Source organism: Cydia splendana, chromosome 20 (genome assembly GCF_910591565.1).
Source record: "Cydia splendana chromosome 20, ilCydSple1.2, whole genome shotgun sequence".
Lineage (NCBI taxonomy): Eukaryota > Metazoa > Arthropoda > Insecta > Lepidoptera > Tortricidae > Cydia > Cydia splendana.
In genome coordinates, this window is record NC_085979.1 from 5,486,779 (window position 1) to 5,509,837 (window position 23,059).

A 23,059-nucleotide genomic window follows, 5' to 3' on the forward strand; every position below is an offset into this window, starting at 1 on the left:
AAATAAATATTTAATTTCATCACACTTGCTCGAAAAATATCTTATTTCATGCAGGTGTATTGAAGGGTAAAGTAATCCATAACTCCCGCGGGAACAATATAGGCCTTTGTCCTTCAGTACACCTTTATGATATAAGGTATTTTTCGAGCAAGTGTGATGAAAAAAGCTATAACTCCCTTATCTGTATGTATTCTCAAGTAAAAACAAATCATAATATAGGTACAAAAGATTTATTCTGATGTGTTAAATTAAGATATACCTACACATTACAAAAATAAATTAAATCCGAAATCATACACTTATTATCGCTACGCTCGTGATTCTATTATATCCTCCTAAGGCCCAAGGTCCTACATATAGTATTTATTCAGTTCGATGGAATTTAAATCATATTCAATTGGAACAGAGTCGCATTTGTATTGTTCCGTTCAATTTTCAAACAAAACCAAAATCAACTCTATTCCCTGCACTAAAGGTTCAAACATCAGTGGCAAATTCTGTATTTTTCATTTGCATGGCCTGCCATTGTAGACCCTGGCTTTAGGAGGATAGAAATAGAATCTTTCGCTTACTAAGGGTGACTAGCCAAGGTGACAATCGCTTGCGCTACGACAACGAAACGCTTTGTGTCTCTCTATCACTTCCATATGCGACGATGGCAGTTGCGTTTCGTTCGCTACGGAGCGTAAACGATTGGCATGTTTTAATAACAAAACTTTCGTGAGACACAGACATATTAAATATATTAAAAACGGGTCACGGGCCATAAATGAGGGTAGTTTCTCGCCCACCCTGCCGCCACCGGCGCCTGCGCCGAGTCATCGGGCGCGGAGAACTGCGGCCCGCAGTCTGCGCCGGTCCGTCACCGTAAACGCAAGCTCCTGATGATACTCCTCGGTACGGAGTGAAACATGTCGAGCGTTTTTCGAATTAAAATACGTGAGTGACCCGTTTTTAATATATTTAATATGATTGGCATGTTGGCTACGCACCCAGGACTATTAGGAGGAGAAATATTAGCATTCGCAGCAAAAACCAACTTTGCTCTTTACACAAATAGGTATTTACAATAGTTTCCCTAAGAAACTGGTGGCGCCCTCTAGTGTAGTCTTCTCGTTGCGTCGTCACTTGCATTGTTGACAATGGCGAATATCGTTGCAAAGATTGGCTGGTTTAACACGTGGCTCGGCGATTTTAGTCTGAAAAGCGGAAATACTTTATAAAGTAATATAATTTTCTCAAAAATGGACGGCAAAGTCGACTTTGCGGTTTAAAAAATAGGTCGCGAAGCGCGTAGTTTATGGTCAGTCAAAAATTAAAAAGTTAAAAACATTGCAGTCTCGATTTTGGGACTGCAATGTTGCATACAAATTCCATTATTTGTCGAGTTCCAAACTTTTTAAAAGTTGAAATGGCCATATCAAATGAAGGCACAGGCCCATTAAACAGCCAAACAGATGATTAGTACCGCGACTATTTAGCTATCTCAAATAGGTTGGCGTATTTTCGGCAGAAAAATACACTTCTATTTTTTTATTAAAAAAATAAAAAGGCGGCAAAGCTAATTTTTTCAATTGTTTCTACTTTTTTCTGTTAAAATATATACGTAAGAACGTTGCTTTTGTAAAATATTTCTATGATATTTATATTTCTTGCACCATTTTTGAGAAAAGCACTATATATGACTCGGCTGGAAGGCTACTTGCTGGCTTCGGATTCAATTAAACGGACTCCCAAGGTCGTCCGTTTAAAACGAATCCTCAGCCTGCAAGTAGCTACTTCCGAGCCTCGACAATAATGTACTATTATATATGACCCATGCATGATTTTGATTAGCTAACAAGGGGTCGGTCGGTAATAATTAATTACGCCATTCCTTTAGGGTTGGGAGGGGGTCAAGATTTGACATGTGATAAGGGTTTCTCGTGCTATGAAAGTATGAACCATGAGCGTTATAGCAGCATAGTATTTGACTCAAATCAGTTTCTTTTTTCGAACTGTGAAAACGATGTTGCTACTATGGAATTCACATGAAACACTAGCATGTGACGTCACAATCAAATTACCTACTCTTTATAGTTTTATACGGGTTTAAAAATAGAAATTGTGTCTTAAAATAACTGCTGTCTACGTTTCTCTATTAATCTTCTGGTGCTTTATTTCTTTTGCATGGTGTAAAATAATTTATTCTAAATACTGCAGTCAAATACCCAATTGGAGGTTTTTTATTATGAATGCAGAACTTACTTTGCTTTAAGCAGATCCGTTAACGGCTTCCACTTGCTCGGGAACTGTGTCACGTTGGCCTTGTCCTTCATCAAGTCTGTGATCGACGCATTCACCACCTGCATTATAAATAATTTAGAGGTCCGGTCGTGGGATCCCCCCCGTCTTCAAAGAGGTTTGTTGACGATGAGGACTCTCTGGCTTCTCTGCCCTTTACAGTAAAACAGCGCATCTTAAGTTATTAAGGTAAGGTAAGACTATCACTTGTATGGAATCCTCATAGTGTTTGACTTGCCCCGAGCAAATAAACTATGTTAGTCTTACCCCACCTTGCCTTACATATTTCCTATAGCCTCGTGCCACCCACCATACAAAATCATAGCCAAGGAAGTTAGAATCTTGTTGTATTTTCAATTAGGTTGAATTTCGTTTCTACTTTGTTTTTAATTAAGGTTGACATTCATTCGAAACTGAGCGTACATCCTAATGTATATTGGGCGGCACGAGGCTAGATATGCTGTTTTGCCGTAACAGGGCAGCGTTACCGGTGGAGCTTCCAACTTTCTTTTCTTCGCTCAATCAGGCGTGGCTCACTCCGCGATTTCGTCGCTTTGCTACAGGTAGCTAAAAGTACGTTCCACACCAATTTTGGTGGCTAGCCATAAGCCGCGCGTGGCGCTGTCACCACCTAGCGGCCATATCTAGGAATATATGATCACGCGCCATGTTGCGGAATTTCACTGGAACTAATATTTTCATACTATACTGAACTGTTAAGTGCCCTATACATGAGAATAACAGCGCCCTCTTGACAATGATCATATATTACTGGCAGTGGCGTAGCTAGCTTGGGTGGCACCCGGGGCGGAAATTGTGGGTGTCACCCCAAAATTCAATCAAAATTTTAAAATATAATTATTAAAAAAAAAAAGTAATAGTAATTTATGTTTAATATTCCATAGCTCACAATTTTACTCTATCGCTTTCATTTTAGATTCCATGAACACTCAATAGTATTATTACGCGGATACGAGGTTCCGCAGCAGCAGGGCGGTGGAGAAAGAATACTCACTGTTCGCACAATGCACATGAACTTTATTATCTAGTAAATAATATATGTTAATACAATTATGGGAGCCAAAGCTTACGCGTCCGACCATCAACGCAGCCGAAATCAAAGAGAGGGAGCAAATAGAGTAGCGACATAGACTAAAGAACATAAGGTGTCATTCACACATGCGTACATTCATTGGTTGGTATTATAAGGGTGTACATACAAGATTCAATTTTCTAACACTTCCCCTCACACTTATAAGACCAAATGTCTCATGCTTAAACACAACATAAGTACACAGAACACTATACAAAACTAACATATGTTGTCAATGTGTATTGGCACATCCCTGATAAAAGGCTTGAACTTAATATAATATCAATTATATTAGTTAACATTTACAATAATGCTTGCCCTAAGTAGAGACTAACTCTATCCATATACACATTCGTATAATAACATGCTTTCACGAGACACAAACATGGACTGAGTGAAGAAAGAATGCATGCTATTTTTACGATTGCACATGTACATTTGTAAACAATATAAACGATTATGTAATGATTTTACATGCACATAATGCAAACATGCCTACTCATTTAACTTTATATTCATGCTTTGAATAAATTTGGAATGTTTATAAAGACTCAGCGGTTTGGTAAGTACATCGGCTATCATTACTTCTGTTGGTAAGTATTTTACAGTTAACACATTATTATGTACCAAATCTTTTATATGGTGATACCGTACATCTATGTGTTTGGTACGTTTATGTGAATATTCTTTACAAAGTAAAAGCTTGTGCGCACTCTGATTGTCATTGAACACAGTGATGTTAGGTTTCACATGTAAAATTTCAAACAAAATATTTTTGATGAAACATAGGTCTTTACATACATCATTAATTGAAATAAATTCACTTTCAGTAGAACTGAGTGCTACACAACGCTGTTTGCGTGATTCCCAATGTATACAATTCGAGCCTAACTTTATTACAAAACCAGTATAAGAGCGTCTATCTACATCATTAGCCCAGTCGGCATCAGCATATGCAATTAAATTCAATTCTCTACTCTTTATGAAATATAAGGAATAGTTAATTGTTCCCGCTAAATACCTTAAAATCCGTTTTGCTGCAAGCCAATGACTTTTATTAAACTTTGAATTATACTGACTTAAATGGCTACAAGCATATGCTATGTCTGGCCTGGTACAAACAGCTAAGTACATCAAGGAACCAATAAGTTCTCTGTAATTATAAGTTTCATCACATAAATTTTCTCCTTCAGATTCAAATTTACATCCTACAGACATAGGTGTAGAGACAGGTTTACAATTTTCCATATTAAACCGCTTGAGTACTTTCATAATATAGTCGCTTTGATCTAACTTTAATACATTTCCCTCCCTTACAACATTGATGCCCAGACAACTTTTTAAATTTCCTAAATTCTTACAATGAAATTCACTCTGTAGTAAATTAAAAAGATTATTTTTACAGGATTCGTTATTCGAGAAAATGTAAAAGTCGTCTACATAAAGCGCTACTACTATTAAACTATTTTTATCTTTACTTATATAGATACAAGGTTCATGTTTACTTTGAACAAACCCATTTTCACACAGTAATTTATTTACTTTGTTATTCCAAATTCTACTAGCTTGTTTAAGACCATAGATCCCTTTTTGTAACAAACAAACTTTATTTTTATGGTTATTATTAAAACCTGGTGGAAGCTCCATATAAATGGTTTCCTCAAGGTCTCCATTGAGAAAAGCTGTGGTCACATCAATGTGATCTATGCTTAAATCATACTCACAAGCTAAAGCAAACAATATTCTCATTGTACTATGTCTTACAACTGGTGAAAATGTGTCTTTATAGTCCACACCAGGGACTTGTGTATAACCCATGGCAACAAGACGCGCTTTAAATTTATCAAAGTTACCCAATGCATCTGTTTTGATTTTATATACCCATTTAGACTTTATTACGTTCGTATTATGTGGCCTATCAACTAATCTCCAAACTTTATTAGCTATAAGAGAGTCAAACTCACATTTCATTGCGGCAGACCATTCTGCACTAAGGGGACCAGTGACAGCATCCTTATACGATAAGGGTATGTCTAGGCTGTGGACAGACGCAGCATCGTGCGCTACCATGGAGTAGTCTGACGTGTAATCAGCATACCTTTTGGGTTTTTGTGACCTTGTAGTACGTACGGGACGTGAGGAATGTATAGCCGGCGCATCAGCTGGGGGCCGGGCTTCCCCTGAATGTGACGGTCGCGGCGACAGCACTACAGACTCGCTCGACGAGTCACCTGAGCCCGAAGTAGAGCAGCCTGGCTCCTCATTCTCGCTTCCGGTACAGAATTCCTCCGAATCTGAAAACACCATGGAAGAATCATTAGGTTTTTGAGTACACATTTGTTTTTCACTTCCTGGGTTGCAGATTGGAATTTGCTCACTTTGAATAGACATTGAATCCACATCAGTTTCACTAGAGACTAGATTTTCATTACATTGACTAGGGATTTCAATTACATTATTCTTATTTAGATTCTCATTATTTTTATTAGGAATTCCAATATTATTATGACTAGATTTATCATTATCATTAGAAATAAATTCAAATTCATAAAATATATTCTCATTGTCAGATTGGTTAAAACTTAATTTATCTAAATTGTTGTAAAATTTATCTTCTAAAAACACAACATTTCGAGACAAGATCACTTTCTTAGGGTTCAACGGATCCAAAAGCCTATAGCCTTTTGTCGTTTCACTGTAACCAACAAAAATATAAGGTTTGCTTCTAGGATCAAGTTTGCGACGATTTTCTTTAGGTATTAAGGAATAGGCAATGCAGCCAAAGACGTGAAGATGCCTGAGGTCTGGTGTAGAACCTGTCCAGAGCTCTTCAGGGGTACGTCCCGACAATGCACTTGTTGGACTCCTATTCTTTAAGTATGCAGCAGTCATAACTGCTTCACCCCAAAAACACTTGCTGAGACCAGCTTCATATAACATACATCTAGCCTTGTCAAGAAGAGTCCTATTCAGTCTCTCAGCAACACCACACTGCTGATGGCAGTAAGGAACACTCTTCTGATGAACAATACCTTCTCTTCTAAGAAAATCAGCAAAACTTTTGTTACAATATTCAGACCCAAAATCTGTCCGAAGAGTTTTAATTGGCAATCCTAATTGTTTTTCTACTAAATTCTTGTAAGTAATAAAATGTTTAATTACCTCGGATTTATGACGCATGAGGAAGATGTGTGACTTCCTGGTGTAGTCATCAGTCATGGTAACCATGAACCTCGCACCTCCAATGCTGTCTTCTTGAAACGGACCTGCTACATCGCTATGCACTAGTTGCAAAGGTACGTGTGCACGTGTAGCCTCGCCCACGGGATACGGCAAGGCAACTTGCTTCCCAAGCAGACAGGTCTCACACTTCGCACCAGAAGTTTCCTGAAATTGTATACCAGTTGCAGGATCATCCCTTAGAGTACACATGCTTTTAAAGCTGAGGTGACCTAAACGGGAATGCAGAAGTTGAACCGGCAGAGAAGAAACAGCTACATTAGCACTCTGTGTATCTTGCCTATTATGCAAAAACATGGAAGAGTGCACTTCTTGCGAAGTTCCTTTTCCTTGACTACACCCATCCCATTCATATAAACCGTTCCTATTAAATGCTGAGGTAATAGGGTTGCCATGAATTTTACAACTATTGTATATATTACATTTCTCTTTGGTAAAAACTACAGTATAGCCTACATCACACAATTTACTAACAGATAATAAATTAGCGGTCAAGTTTGGAACATATAATACCTTATTAAGTTTATCGATGACGCCTCCCACTGGCAGTTCCCCGACGCCTTCAGCCGATATAGAGTCATCGTTGGCCAAAGTCACTTTACTTCCTTCGCCCGGCAGCTCCTTGTAGTCCTTCAGGATTGTCTTGTCGTTGCAAAGATGATTGGAGCATCCAGAGTCCAGGTAAAAGGATGACTTCTTCACAAAAAAGGCTTTTGATGACTCGGTAGCCAGAAGCGACCGATTCTTCACCTTGTCCTTCCTATATTTGAAGCACTTGCTTTTTATATGGCCTGATTTTCCGCAGTAGTGACAAGTAACCTGTTTTTGTTGTCTGGGTACTGTGTTTCTTGCCTTGGAGAACAGGGCGGCTTCATCTACACAGGAAGATCCTTCCATTTTCCTCGATTCTTCTTGAAGAAGGCGAGATCTCACCATATCAGCGGTGAGGTTGGTGTCGGCGATATTTGCAGTCTCGAGGTTGCTTACCAGCGCGTCGTATTCGTCTGGCAGTCCGCTAAGGAGAAGTTCCACCACTTCTTTATCTTCTATGTTCTTGTCAATATCCGCCAATTGATGAACGAGCGACATCACCGCTTCCAGGTAACGGGACATGCAGTTATATTGCTTGTACTCTATACGATGCAACTGCCGCAATAGCAGCACGCGCCTGTACAAACCTTTGTTTTCAAAAACAGTTTTTAGGTTATCCCACGCTTCTTTAGCGGTCGTCGCCTTTCTGATGTGTTGTAGGCACGCGGTCGAAACGCTGAGGCCGATGCGAGCCAATGCTCGTTTGACGTGCGAAGGGTCAACGTCCGTCCCTTCCACAGTCTCGCACAAACCGTCCAGGGTCAGCAGCATCCTGATCTGGTACTTCCATGTCTGGTAGTTTTCCGAGCCACGTAGCTTTTCTATCGAATGGTTGGAGTAGCTGAGAGGTTGGTTTTGATTCACCTCGGCCATGATGAATGCGCTTACCGGCGATCATAGGATGATGACCCACGTGTGGATGGCGTGATGGCGAACAGTGAATATATATCAATCGTGACTGTGCCCAGAACCTATTACGCGGATACGAGGTTCCGCAGCAGCAGGGCGGTGGAGAAAGAATACTCACTGTTCGCACAATGCACATGAACTTTATTATCTAGTAAATAATATATGTTAATACAATTATGGGAGCCAAAGCTTACGCGTCCGACCATCAACGCAGCCGAAATCAAAGAGAGGGAGCAAATAGAGTAGCGACATAGACTAAAGAACATAAGGTGTCATTCACACATGCGTACATTCATTGGTTGGTATTATAAGGGTGTACATACAAGATTCAATTTTCTAACAAGTATACCCCTGGCGGGTGTTGCCTCTGCGCGCGTTCTATGACACGGACAAGGACAGCATCCGCTCGGTGTAACCCACATTTTATAAGTGCAGTGTTGCCAGATCTACTGATTAAGCAGTAGATCTATCTGATTTTAAAAATATGTACTGATCTACTGCTTTTTGCTGCTGAGCTACTGATTTTTCAAAAACGAATGATTATTCGTCGTGACCGGATCATCTAGTTACTTTATACCGTCGTATCGTGTCGTCTAGTGAACAGAGTGCTCGATAAAAAAGCGCCGCGCTTAAAAACCGCCTTCGTGTGAATACATATACTTGGTCAAGCAGATATTGTCAGTAGAAAAAGGCGGCAAATTTGAAAAATGTAGGCGCGAAGAGATATCTTCCCATAGAAAATTAGAATTTCGCGCCTTTTTTTTACTGACAAGATTTGCTTGACCAGTTACACATGATTATCCATTTGTGTCACTCAAACGCTTTTTTAACGCGCGGTGAAAAAGCTCCCGTGCGAATGGGGTCTAAAAAGGAAAAAATAAAACAAATTTTCTATGGGAGGTTGGTGAGGTCAGAGCATAATTTTTTTTTGTTCAATTTTACCTATTTCAGACATCACTTTTTAAATCTACTGCTTTTTTCTCCTATCTACTGCTAAACCGATTTTTTTTCTACTGAATATTTCAGATTTCATCTGGCAACACTGTATAAGTGTCAAAAGGGCATCTACGTGATGGCCTGGGCTCCGAAGGTCCGAGTCATCATTGTCCCATGAAAGTATTACAAATAATTTATGTAAAAAAAATTAAAAACTGTTTTTGTCAAGTGCGAGATTTGGAAGAGATTCTGTAAAATCCCATTTCACAATTAATTTCAAATAGTCCAGAGTGGTCCAGAGTCGAAGCAGAGTAGAAACAGTGACATAATTTCTCAATTACAGATATAATCTGATTTAAAAAAAACCTACGATGCGCCAACATATTGTTACATACCAGGTGCCCACGAGGAACCCGAGAGATTTTAACCTCGCATTTCTGAGGCCAAAATAAGGATAAAATACTAAAAGAGTTTACGTCAATTTCGCCAAAAAAAAATAGTTTTTCGATCTTTTTTACGTATTTGTACATAAAATGTAAATGCTATAATTTTTAAAATTGTCACCCAAAAATAATTTTAACTTTTTTTTGTCAATTACCGAAATAATCACACAATTTAAGAGAAAAACCTTTACAATGGTCCTGAATTAAAAAAAAACCTACGAGGCGCCATCATATTATTGTTACATACCAGGTGCCCACGAGGAAGCCGAGAGATTTTAACCACTCATTTCCGAGGCCAAATGATGGAAAAATATAAAAAAAGTTTACGTCAATTTCGCAAAAAAACATTTCTTTTTTTGTACGTATTTGTAGATAAAATAAAATAAATGTAAAACTATCACTCAAAAAGAATTTGTACTTTTTTTGTAAAACCTAGGTTTTGCAAAGTGTACTTGACACTTTTTTACATTCTATTAATAAGGATATTTGGACTAGGTCCCAGTTGCGTTGCTAGGCGTGGGCGAAGTGGGCCCTCGCCCACGGCCTCGCGCCCCAAAGGGGGGCCTCGCGCGATGCCCCTTTGGGCACAGTGAAAGAAAAGGGCCTTGCAGATGCGACTTCTCCCACGGCTAGTTTAGTTCACGCTACGCCACTGCTAGGTCCCATAGTAGCAACATCGTCATCAAAAAAACATTTTGCACTGAGTAACAATAAAAAAATCCAGTACCACCCACCTACTGGAGTCTGAAACTAGGCGAATTCCAAAACAGTTTATAGGACATTTTAGTCATTAAATATGATCAGGAATATACTGTCAAAGTCTCTCGGGTTCCTCGTGGGCATGTTGTATATTATTTCCTTAATGGCGGTTGTGCAATCTGCCACAGTTTTACGTTTTTTTATAGATGGCACTACTGATGTTCACGGTCGGGTGTCACCCCTAAATGGGTGACACCCGGGGCGGGCCGCCCCCGCCGCCCCCCCCTAGCTACGCCACTGATTACTGGCACAGACCAACCCGGCGGATTTCTGTGAGGTAGGTAGATTACATACAACGGATATCAACGTACCTTTTTTTTTAATCTTTTTTTTTTTAAAGGGGTTTTGTCACGCAGTGACAATGTCACCCCCGTAATGAGATCTAATAGTAATAATGATGTAGTAGTGAAGTATTACCTACACCACTACATCACATATAAGTATAGTTTGCACATCAACCTGGCCTCGTCTGATAGTGGCGATGCCAGGACGATGTTGCAACGTACCTTTAAATACTCGCATTCGTCCGTATAAACGTCGACCAGCAGTTGGTCGAAAAACTTCGGCACGAAGTTGTTTAAACATGTCTGCACGTTGTAAATAGACTCGTTCATGTCTTGGGCGTGTTGTCTGGTCTTCACGGTCACTATGGTGCCAAGGCTCTGTTGCATTACTTCGTTGAATCTGGAATATTTGAATTCATGTAGATTTGGATCAGGGACACAGAATAAATAATAGTACTACGTACAGAAGACTCACTCTCTAACTTAACGCGTCTGTTACGGACAGATATGGCCACTAGGTGGCGACAGCGCCATGCGCGGCTTATGGCTAGCCACCAAAATTGGTGTGGAACGGATGTAAGTACTTTTAGCTACCTATAGCAAAGCGACGAAATTGCAGAGTGAGCCACGCCTGTCAGGGATGTTGCGAATACCCGCAACCGCGGAACTTCCGCATTATTTTCAAAATCCGCATCCGCATAAAATTGATGCGGAGCTAAATGCGGATGCGGATGTCGAATAAGTCGGCATAGGAACGCGACGTCAATGCGGCGGCGTAAGTGCTAGGTAATTTCGTCATTACCTATAACGAAATCGTCTAGATTCGGAAACGTCGGCAAAGTTACTGTTTATCAAATATAATGCACCTATATTCTTGCTCAAATACTAATTTGTAATATTTGATGTTTTTTTATGTACCTATTCTAGGTACCTATACTTGACATCGTCTTCTGCGGATGTGAGCCTTTAAATATCCGCATTCGCATCCGCGGATGTAAAAAAAATCTGCATCCGCAACATATCCCTGATTTGGATATACATAAGAGTGGTATTCCATCTGTCAAATATCTTAGTTCAATGTCATTGCGCCTCTAGTAAAAAAAACCTACCACCATGAGTAGAAAAAGTATCTACTCATGTGGTAGGTTTTGTTTTCTTAGTTTCGTTCACTGTAGAAAAATACACGTGAGGTTTGGTTAAACCCCCCTCCCCCAACGTGATCTATCGTGATTTTTTCGTGACCCCCCTCCCCCTATCGAACCTCGCGTGATTGTGCACAAGCCCTTACCATAAGGGCACACGGGGCCCGTGCCCAGGGCCCCCATCCTCAGGGGATCCCGAAGGACAGACAGTAACAGTATATTTGATAACCCATAATAAATAGAAGATCATAGTAGAAAACCGGGCAAGTGCGAGTTGGACTCGCGCACGAAGGGTTCCGTCCCATAATGCGAAAAACGGCAAAAAAAAACGGTCACCCATCCAAGTAAGTACTGACTCCGCCCGACGTTGCTTAACTTCGGTCAAAAATCACGTTTGTTGTATGGGAGCCCCACTTAAATCTTTATTTTATTCTGTTTTTAGTATTTGTTGTTATAGCGGCAACAGAAATACATCATCTGTGAAAATTTCAACTGTCTAGCTATCACGGTTCGTGAGAATAAGGTAAACAATCTTGATGTGTCTTTTAATCGAAAAATACATTTATTTTTTTTAGGATCATGAAAAAATTATCAGTAGCTTACATAACATTAAAGGTAGACGTTTGTCCAATTATAGGTAACCACAGCTTGCTCCAGTATCTTAGGACTGTCCAGTATTTTAAAAATAAGTTCCGGCAGATATGTAACAATTATGAATCTAATACGATCATTTATATTCTTCTGCTTTCGTAAGTAATAGTTACTGATTTTTAAAAAGCGTTTATCAATTAAAAGACACGTCAAGATCGCTTACCTTCTTTCAAGTTCTTTCTAATGCTAAAAAAAACGGACCATACGTAAGGGAAATAGAGCCTTCGAAATACCTCCTACAAGCTGTACTGACGGTCTGCTCAGGATCGCAAAATAAAAGAAAGACAGAAATTGAACGAGGATTCTTGTGATAAGTCTTTGAACCTGTAGAGAACACCTTTTAGCCAAGCTAATATGATGAATAGCGCAACCAAAGGAGCAAAACTATTGTTTTTCACCTGAACTTATACGAAACTAATGATCTGACCGACTAATCGGCCATTCGGGCGCCGATAAGTCGGCTAGTCGGCCAAATCAATAGCCGGTACATCACTACTTGTCACGCTTTAATCATAACAAAATTTTCAATACATTGCGTCTTAGAATAAACTTTAAAGTGTAATAAAAATCAAAACATAAGTTATTTAAAAAAAATGCTGAACAAATGTTGGTCAGTTTGAGGAGTACAGCCTACAGTTTAATTTATTGCTCCTATTACAGGAAACACTCTGTATAAATGAGTGAATCCCGACCAAAGAGAATAGATAGTGTAGAGCAAGGGTTTTCAAAGTGTGGGTCGCGGGGGGTCGCGGCACTTGTCCAAGGGGGTCGCGAAACTCAGCTTTGAAAGAAACTTATGGAAAGCAGATTTCATTTTTTTTTTACTTAAAAATAATCCAATCCTTTAAAATGTAATGGTAGTTAACGTACATTTAGATAGGTAAACAGTATTTATTAAACAGTTAAATAAGATAAGATCTGTTAGGCCTTAGGTTAGATTTTTTCCAGGAATTAATTCCCAGCAAGCTGGAAATTGTCTTAATACCTTCATTTGGCTCTAAAGTAGTGTAATCCGAGTTTGCTCCATTCCAGGAGTTGTGGAAAAATTGCTGCTCTTTTACAGTTTTTTGCTTGTAGTTCAAAAACGGTACGTCCGATGGAAAATTTGCTCTAATCATGATAAAAATTGATATTTGAGGATCCGAAAAGTACCTTAATATGAATTAGTACCTAGTCAAACATTGTAAAAAATGGCCGCCACTTGGAATTTGTTTTTTTTTGGTGAAATTGTGTTAAAATCCGAAGTATTTTTACCAGTGTCTGATCAACAACAACCTTGCTGGTAGTGACATTAATTTTGACGGTGTGTTCCTTATATTTCGAGTGGTTTTGTCAATCCAAGGTAAAATGTATCTCCCAAGGCTTCCAAAATCTATCCACCCCTCCTGGGATGGAGCAAACTCAGATTATTCGCATTTAGGACTAAATGAAGGTATTAAAATGATTTCCATCTTGCTGGGAATTAATTCCTCAAAACGCTTTTTTGCATCTCATAAACCGTGATAGCTAGACAGTTGAAATTTTCACAGATAATATAAGTATTTCTGTTGCCGCTATAACAACAAATACAAGAAACAGAATATACTTAATAAATATTTAAGAGGGGCTTCCATACAACAAACGTGATTTTTTTGCCAGTCCGACTCGCACTTGGCCGGTTTTTTTTGTTTTAATATCGACCATTGATGGACTGTGCGGAAAGAGAAGAGTAGAATGTATGGGATCCCATACATTTCACGACTATTCTCTTTCCGCACAGACTCTATATAGATAGAAAAACGTAGAAACGGGGTTTGGGTGGTCGCGAAATAAATTTAGTGGTCATAAAGGGCCGTGACACCATAAAGTTTGAAAAACACTGTCATAGTAAATTTTGTAGTTACAGTTTGTTACAGTAAATTTACTGTCATCTATCGACACAGGATTAAAACTAAAAACCGGGCAAGTGCGAGTCGGACTCGCGCACGAAGGGTTCCGTACCATAATGCAAAAAAAAAACAAAAAAAAAGCAAAAAAAAAAACGGTCACCCATCCAAATACTGACCACTCCCGACGTTGCTTAACTTTGGTCAAAAATCACGTTTGTTGTATGGGAGCCCCATTTAAATCTTTATTTTATTCTGTTTTTAGTATTTGTTGTTATAGCGGCAACAGAAATACATCATCTGTGAAAATTTCAACTGTCTATCACGGTTCGTGAGATACAGCCTGGTGACAGACGGACGGACGGACGGACGGACGGACGGACGGACGGACGGACGGACGGACGGACGGACGGACGGACAGCGAAGTCTTAGTAATAGGGTCCCGTTTTACCCTTTGGGTACGGAACCCTAATAATAGGGTCCCGTTTTACCCTTTGGGTACGGAACCCTAAAAATGAAAATGTATAAAAGTATCAGAAAATGTATATATGGATATTTTTTTTATTATATTTAGAACGCCATCTGACTTTGACGCATATTTTTTCACGGATATGTGTTCTTGATTTTCGAGGCACGGGACCCTATTACTAAGACTCCGCTGTCCGTCCGTCCGTCCGTCCGTCTGTCACCAGACTGTATCTCACGAACCGTGATAGCTAGACAGCTGAAATTTTCACAGATGATGTATTTTTGTTGCCGCTATAACAAGAAATACTAAAAACACAATAAAATAACGATTTAAGTGGGGGTCCCATACAACAACCGTGATTTTTGACCGAAGTTAAGCAACGTCGGGCGGGCGACGTACTTGGATGGGTGACCGTTTTTATAGATAAAGATAATGGTTCGAAATCCTTCGTGTGCGAGTCCGACTCGCACTTGACCGGTTTTTATTTTATTATTATTTTTAGAACGCCATATGACTGACCCATATTTTTTCACGGATATGTGTTCTTAATTTTCGAGGCACGTTTTTTTCCATAAGCCCCCTCCAGACTATGTGCGTGAATCGCGGCGCGACGTCGCGGATCGCGGAGCGAACATATCGCGAAGTTGACGTATGACTCCACACTCGCACGCTTTACAGCGATTTCGCAGTTTGGTTTGCGGCAATATGGTGGAAAAGCATCAGCTGATCGAGTTTAACTGTTAGTTATCTATGGCATCATACGTGATTTAGCTGTTTTTCCATTTTGTTTTATTGTAAAACCGTAAAATATAGCTGCCTAATATAATATATCATAATATAATTAATATTTATCTTGCCACAGAGGAGCCAAAATATTATGTAATGTGGAGTCTTGCAAGTTCGCGCTTCGCGTCTCCTTTGACGCGGGCCGAAATACCGACAAAAAACGGAGAACAAGGCGCGAAGGCGTGAACAATCTGCGAAATCGACGCCACACTCGCGTTCGCGGCTTCGCCCGCGATTCACGCGCATAGTCTGGAGGGCGCTTTAGACTTTACTTATATCTTATATCTTAGGGTAGTATTCTACCTATCTAATTACTTTGTCCGATGTGTATTGCGTCTCACATTTTGCTTTAATGAGAGAGTAAGACGCACTGACATTGGACAATAGTTATTTGTTGTACAAGGGGGCAAAGTTGTTGTTTAACCGCTCGTGCTAATATTGATACCCGAGCAAGCTAAAGATTCCAGTATTGAACCACGAGCGTAGCGACTGGTTCGAAAAATGGAATCTTGAGCGTAGCGAGGTTTCAAAGCAAGAGGGTTAAACAAAATTTGCCCCCGAGTGGAACACAAAATTGTTCACTACAGCAACCCGAAGCAAATATTAAATGTAAAATATCAAACCAAATCAAATCCTGTTAAAAATTAATGTCATTAAATATTTATCATCCAAAATCGTCATTTAAAAGTCAATTCTACCAGCAAACGTAAGAAAACAACTCAAAATTTGCATTTGATTACTTTGCCTCACATGTGAATAAAGTGCAACTTTGCTATCAGTTTTTGAAGTGCAAAGTAAGCCTTTCCGAGCTGGTGTAGTGAAAATAAATTGGATATTTGTAATTCTGTACATACAGAGAATTTTCAAGACACACCGAGAGATGGCGCTGTACTGTCCGCAAACTAGCGAACGACATGTCGACGTAGACGACGTATATTTATAAGGTACCTAATGTATAATCGGTCATTTTTAGTGAACTAAAAGCAAATAATTTTTATAACTAGTGTCCGATTTGAGACGCTGGTTGATTATTAAGACCGTAACACACTATCGCACCGCACCAAGGTCATTGTGCGACGCACCTAGTGATGGGTCAAATCGAAAAAATTTCAAACCGAATAAGTTGACTCCGATTTAAACCCAAATCGGTTTGCAAACCGATTTGGCCAAGTCGATTTAACTTCTAGTTTTTAATTATCAGTAGTTCAAACCGCTCCGTAGTCGCTTGGTTTTGAGTTGAAGAAATCGAATTGTCAATTTTACGGTTTGTTCGACCCTTAGAATCCTTAGAATTACACGACAGCAAAAACTTTTGTAATATTTTTTTACTTTGCGGTAGATAAAAAATTCATTAATTGCTAAAGATAAAATGGGAAAGCACTATACGAGTAAGCAGGAAAGAGCGTGCGGTCTCGTGCGATTCCGTGAGTCATTGCCGCGAATTCATTCAGTTAGCAAATCGACGCGGCGCAAAACTGGCAAACCGATCTAAGTATACCGCGATATCGATCTATTTAAGCCTATGCGAAATTGAACCTTACTACTTCAACAATAAGTTTCATTTTACTTTACCTGTAGATACCAAGTTTCGACTTGACTCAATAATGTCGGCAACGTGCATGGCAACATGTTTCTTCGTGGTTTGAAGTCGATTCGTGTACATTTTATGCCTCAATATGTCAAACGAAAGTGACGCAGCACGCAGCAACAAATCGGAAAGGGTGCGCTTAGAGCGGGTGAACGTATCTTAAGTCGATTTACGGAACACTCAAGTCGATTTAGTCGACTTCAGACCTAAATCGGTTTGAACCGATTTGTGAAGTCGAATCGTAACATCGCTAGACGCACCGATAAGAGAGAGAAAGAGATATCGCTTTCTCGCTCTTACTTATGGGTGCGTCGCACAATGACCTTGGTGCACAAGTGCTTCCGCACCGCACCAAGGTCATTGTGCGACGCACCGATAAGAGAGAGAAAGAGATATCGCTTTCTCGCTCTTACTTATGGGTGCGTCGCACAATGACCTTGGTGCGGTGCGAATGGTGCGATAGTCTGTTACCACTATTATGGCTCCTCTACACGATGCGCCAACGTCGGCCAATCCTAGGGACGCAGCTATGCGGTAGAATGAGATAGCAATATCACTTGCTCCCTCTAACGCATAAATGCGTCCCTTGGATTGGCCGACGTTGGCGCATCGTGTAGAGGAGCCATTAGGAAAGAGGAGATCGTCGTGTTTGTCCGGCACTTGGGCCCAGAATAAGAGCGGTTCCGCACTACGTCCGATCCGAACCCGTGAAAATATGGTCCGTAGTAGCCGTAGAACTATTTCTATGGTAAGTTACGCACTAGATCCGATCTCCGTCATTCAACGTGTGCGGTGCGTAACTTATCATAGAAATAGTTCTACGGCTACTACGGACCATATTTTCACGGGTTCGGATCGGATTCGGATCGGACGTAGTGCGAAACCGCTCTTAGACTTTACTTATATCTTAGGGTGGTATTCCACCTATCAAATTTCTTTGTCCGATGTGTATTGCGTTTCACATTTTGCTTTAACGAGAGAGTGAGACGCACTGACATTGGACAAAGATATTGGACAGGTGGAATACCATCCTTCTACTGCATATTTGTAATTATGTACCAGGGATGTTGCGGATGCAGATTTTTTGACATCCGCGGATGCGGATGCGGATATTTAAAGCCTCACATCCGCGGATGCGGATGTCAAGATTTGGTACTTAAAAAACGTCAAATATTACATTTTTAGCATTTTTATTTAAAAAAAAACGAAACGTTTAGTATTTGAGCAAGAATATAGGTGCGTTTTATTTAATAAACAGTAACTTGGCCTACTTTTCGGGATCTAGGCGAATTCTTTATATATATTACCTAATGTCGAAATTACCTAGCACTTACGCCGCCGGCGCCGCCGCTAATACGTTCCTCCCAAGTAGCATTGCAAGCTGTATATAAGCTGTATTAAAGTTTATTTGTATACTATAAGCTGTACAGTTAGGCTGTACAAAGGCTGTATAAGCGCTTATACAGCCCTTATAAGTAAAAAAAGGGCCCAAATTATACAGCCTTTGGCGTTATTAGAGCTGTAGAGTAGCTGTATAAGCAATACATAAGCTGCATAATAGCTGCATTACAGCTATATTTCGGTGTAACAGGAAACCTTAACACTACAGATAATCTCTTATAAGTACGATATAAGAATATAAGTTTTAAATGAGTTATAAGAAAGAATTACAAGAGAATAATAATCATTTAAGAAACTAAAATGTCTTAATCTTGTTCATTCATAATATAGTAATGGCGACAATAAAGTGTTAAGTATAGTGGATGGTAAAAGTAAAAGTAAATATTATAGAGGACTTGAATGGAATATTACATTATTGGTAAGTGCGGATTATTATTTATTGTGAACCTGTGTATCTTTTCTGGCAAAATATTTACGCGCCTGCAAAATAACAAAGAGAAACCATAAGGAAAATATCAAAAATCGGTAAAGTTACTGTTTGTTTTTAAGGTTAGAGTATCAAAAATATTTATAAATGTTAATTCTAAGGCTAAACAATTTATTTTAGCTGGTAATCATAACACGGCGTTAGTCTGCTAAATATTTGCAAGTATTTCTTTAATTATATTTACAAATACGTTTTTTTTTAAATTGTAAAATGGCGACAATTTTTAAACAGCCTACAGGATAGTTGGAGAGCATTATAATCTTAGTAGCTGTGCTGTGTAATAAATGGAGTGTCTTTTACAGCTTTTGTAATTAAAACAGCTTTATAATAGAATATTTGTATTCGTTTGGCTGTATTTCGGTTCTCCGTACATAAGTTATAATTCTCTTTAGAAATCCGTATAACAAATAAAAAACCTGTACTGTAACTGTCATATATTCCTTTAGTTTTATAATACACTTATTTTCAGAAATCATTACACTACTATACTTATACGAGTGTAAAATTACGCCAAAAGATTGTTATAAGCGACTCTATCAGTAATACAGAAAAAAGCTGTACTATAGCTGCCATTTATTCATTTGGTTTTATAATACCCTTACAGACAGAAGTTATACAACTACTATTCTTATAGGAGAGTAAGATTACGCCATAAGAAATAGCTTTAAAACGGGGTTGACAGATACATTTGTACAGCTACAAGTGCCAAGTGATAGTACAATACAGCCTGTATACAGCTTTTACGATAAAATTAGCTTGTAGTGTTTCACAACACTTAATGTTTTAAAACGGAGTTGACAGATACTTTTGTACAGCTAAAAGTGCCAAGTGTTACTACAATACAGCCTGTATACAGCTTTTACGATAGAATTAGCTTGTAGTCTCTCAAAACACTTTTAGTTTTATAGTAGATTTTTTATATTCTGATAAAGCACCCCATGCTTCCGCAGAAACCTTTATAATGATTTTATACAGCTTGAGCTGTATAATGTCTGTAAAGTACCTTTTATACAGCTTAAATCTTTTCTGACACTCTTATACGTCCCTTAAATCACTCTAAGTTCTCAATTGGCTGCTATATTGATGTTGCCGACACTTCCATGCTACTTGGGCTGTTACCGACTTGGTCGACATCCGCATCGATTTTATGCGGATGCGGATGCAGATGCGGATGTTCCGCGGATGCGGATGCGGATGCGAATATTCGCAACATCCCTATGGTATTAGTTGTCTGTCGTAAGAAAAGTACAGTCAGCGATAAAAGCTTGTACCAAAAATGAAATTTTTGCCGAAAATTTATTTTCTTTGTTAATACTTACAACACAGCTTGGTGAAGAATACAATGTGCTGTAGCGACTTCGTCCGGCAGTTGGTCGTTGCATTTATTGACCGAGTCAAAATTCCTGACGTCCTCAAAATTCTTAATGACGTCGTGAAACTGGTCCCTGAGGTCTGCCAGCTTTTCCAACGGCTCTATCAGACAATGCTCTGTAATGTTTACTATCTGAAAATAGGTTAGGTTGTGTCTCAAGGGAGCAAAATGATATATTTACGGCGAGGACGTAGTACATGGATCCTGAACGAAGCGCAAGATTCTACAATTGTATAATTGAATCCTGAGCGTCGCGAGGGATTCTATAATTGAATCCTGAGCGTAGTGATTCAACTGTTAAGCTGTACAGTTAAGATCAACTGTGCCCATGACAGAAGATACATACTGCTTTTCACATCACCTATGAGGTAATTATGATGTTTAAAAATTTTAAACTAAAAATTAACGTGCAAAAAAAAATACTAGTGTCCTAGAACACAAAAGTGAAACTTTGATCCCTCCTAGCAGGGATGAAAAAGCCTGTTTTCGAATTGGTGATGTGAAAAAAAAAATTTTTCATACATAGGTAAGTGCAATAAATATTTAAGTAACCAGGGAAAAGATATCCACGGTATGACGTATTTCTTTGCTATCGAAAAATATTTAGAAGTTAGACCAAGTAAAGTCTGCAGCGGTTTTGATAGCTCACGCAGTGCAAGTGTTATTTTATACGTCATAATTTCATAGATGTTTGACGTTTAAAATAACGCACTGCGTGGGCTATCAAAATCACTGCAGACTTTTCTTGGTCTAACTCTTGGTACTTATGCTTCATATTTCTAAGCGTAGCTTAGCAGTGACAAACTCATGCTCACCTCCTCCATCGATATCATATAATTCGTGAAATCGTGAAAATATTTTATTTTATAAAACTTCACAATGGCGCCCCGCAACTCTCGTCCCATAATGTCGTTCATAATCTTCACCAAATCTAGAAACGTGTCGATCGTGTCCAAGGATTTTTGTTTGAGCTCATTGTAATTGTTTCTACCTCGGTTGAAGATCATTTTAGACAAGTTATGGGCCTCCGTTACGAGGTAATATTTTTTGTCGATATCGCCGTACGATAGTTGCGAACTCTGTAACATTTTTTCAATAGGGAATATTACGCGAAACTTTGCGTAGGGGGGGTGAAAAATAGATATAAAATTTTATTCTGACGACCGGTCTGGCATATACATAGAAAACACCCATGACTCAGGAACAAATATAAATGCCCTTACTGGGATTCGAACCCAGGACCATCGACCAGGACCCACTATAGTGGGTAGTGACCCTGCCTGCGAAGCCGATGGTCCTGGGTTCGAATCCCAGTAAGGGCATTTATTTGTGTGATGAACACTAATATTTGTTCCTTAGTCATGGGTGTTTTCTATGTATATGAGTATGTATTTATCTATATAAGTATGTATATCGTCGCCTAGCACCCATAGTACAAGCTTTGCTTAGTTTGGGGCTAGGTTGATCTGTGTAAGATGTCCCCAATATTTATTTATTTATTTAAATGTACGTAGAAGTTATACTGAGAAAAGTCTGCAGTGATTTTGATAGGCCACGCAGTGCATGTGTTATTGTAAACGTCAAACGTCTTTGAAATTATGACGTATAAATAACACTTGCACTGCGGGGGCCATCATAATCGCTGTAGACTTTTCTTGGTCTAACTCCACCAGTCATCAGGTACTTTATAAAACATATAATAATCAATAAGATACTCACTTTATACACATATATAATTAAAATAAGTGCGACGTAACACATTTTCCTCCACATTATTATTAATAAAAAATAATTTAACACAATATATGTGACTACTAATAAATGTAGGTACTTTTATTAAGTTACAAAGACAAGTTGTGATCTAGTTTTAACTTTTAACGTAATTTTTTTTAATAGTTTTAAACTTATTTTTTATGGCTCAAAATGGTGCTAATGCTTGAACAATGACTAGGTTTCGCCAGTGTATACGATGAGTAGTAAAATAATTAAATGGACGTGTACATGTGGATACTTAAAATCGTAATTTTATAGCTTTTTTTGATTAGTTTTGTGCTACGCATGGCCATAATTTCCGATTGTAGTATTTACGTGGGTGATTGTATAAGGAGTATAACTACGCAAGTTGCTGGTAACAATTGCCCAGTATAATAAAATGCAAACGTAACGACACTAAAGTTAGGTAGTAGACATGTGTCGTTCGCGAGCGAGTGATTCAAATGAACTGTATCTTTTGATTGAACTAGCTCACTCTTCAACTCAGTACAGATTTGACTAGCTCATTTCGCTCAGTAACTCTTTTATATCGGTGTTACTTGCTCGCTCTTTCCCACTCATGATCGAATGAGCGGGCCCAGCCAAACGAGTGAGACGATGCGGAGTGACGGTTTCGGAGCGTTTCGGATGAATTCGGAGGGTGCCGGGAAAACATGGCGGGATCCGTACCGTTTGATTTGCTTTCTTCGTCGCACTTATGGCTGTGCGTATTATATAACCATCCCATTTACGCACTTTTATGTACAGAGTACTGTTGGATGTCGAGAGAGCAGACTACGGCTGTCGTTTGTTGACCAATTTTAGTTTAAGATTTAATTGACGGGCTTAGGCAGTGTAATTAATGTAATGATAGTCTAATATTTTTATGAAATGTACACTATATAGTATCAGATTTTCATCATAATTGCCAATCTAGATTAGAGGGGTTTATGTTTAATATGAGGTACGTTTAGGAGAAACTTTGTTTTTCCGTCGTTTTATTATTAA

The 23,059-nt window shown here is 39.0% G+C and overlaps 1 protein-coding gene and 1 long non-coding RNA gene across 2 annotated transcripts in view; both read right to left on the bottom strand.

Moving 5' to 3' along the window:
* The window catches only part of LOC134800864 (uncharacterized), a 255,606-nt gene that overhangs the window by 126,961 nt on the left and 105,586 nt on the right, over positions 1–23,059 (bottom strand). The gene's annotated exons all lie outside the window — the stretch shown is intronic.
* LOC134800788 (uncharacterized) lies at positions 239–22,383 on the bottom strand. The gene is made up of 6 exons (XM_063773340.1): positions 22,019–22,383; positions 21,115–21,378; positions 20,247–20,431; positions 10,761–10,938; positions 2,248–2,345; positions 239–1,199 (listed from the first exon to the last, which is right to left on the bottom strand). The coding sequence occupies exons 1-6, from the start codon at positions 22,070–22,072 to the stop codon at positions 1,100–1,102; spliced, it is 879 nt and encodes a 292-aa protein (XP_063629410.1). The 5' UTR covers positions 22,073–22,383; the 3' UTR covers positions 239–1,099.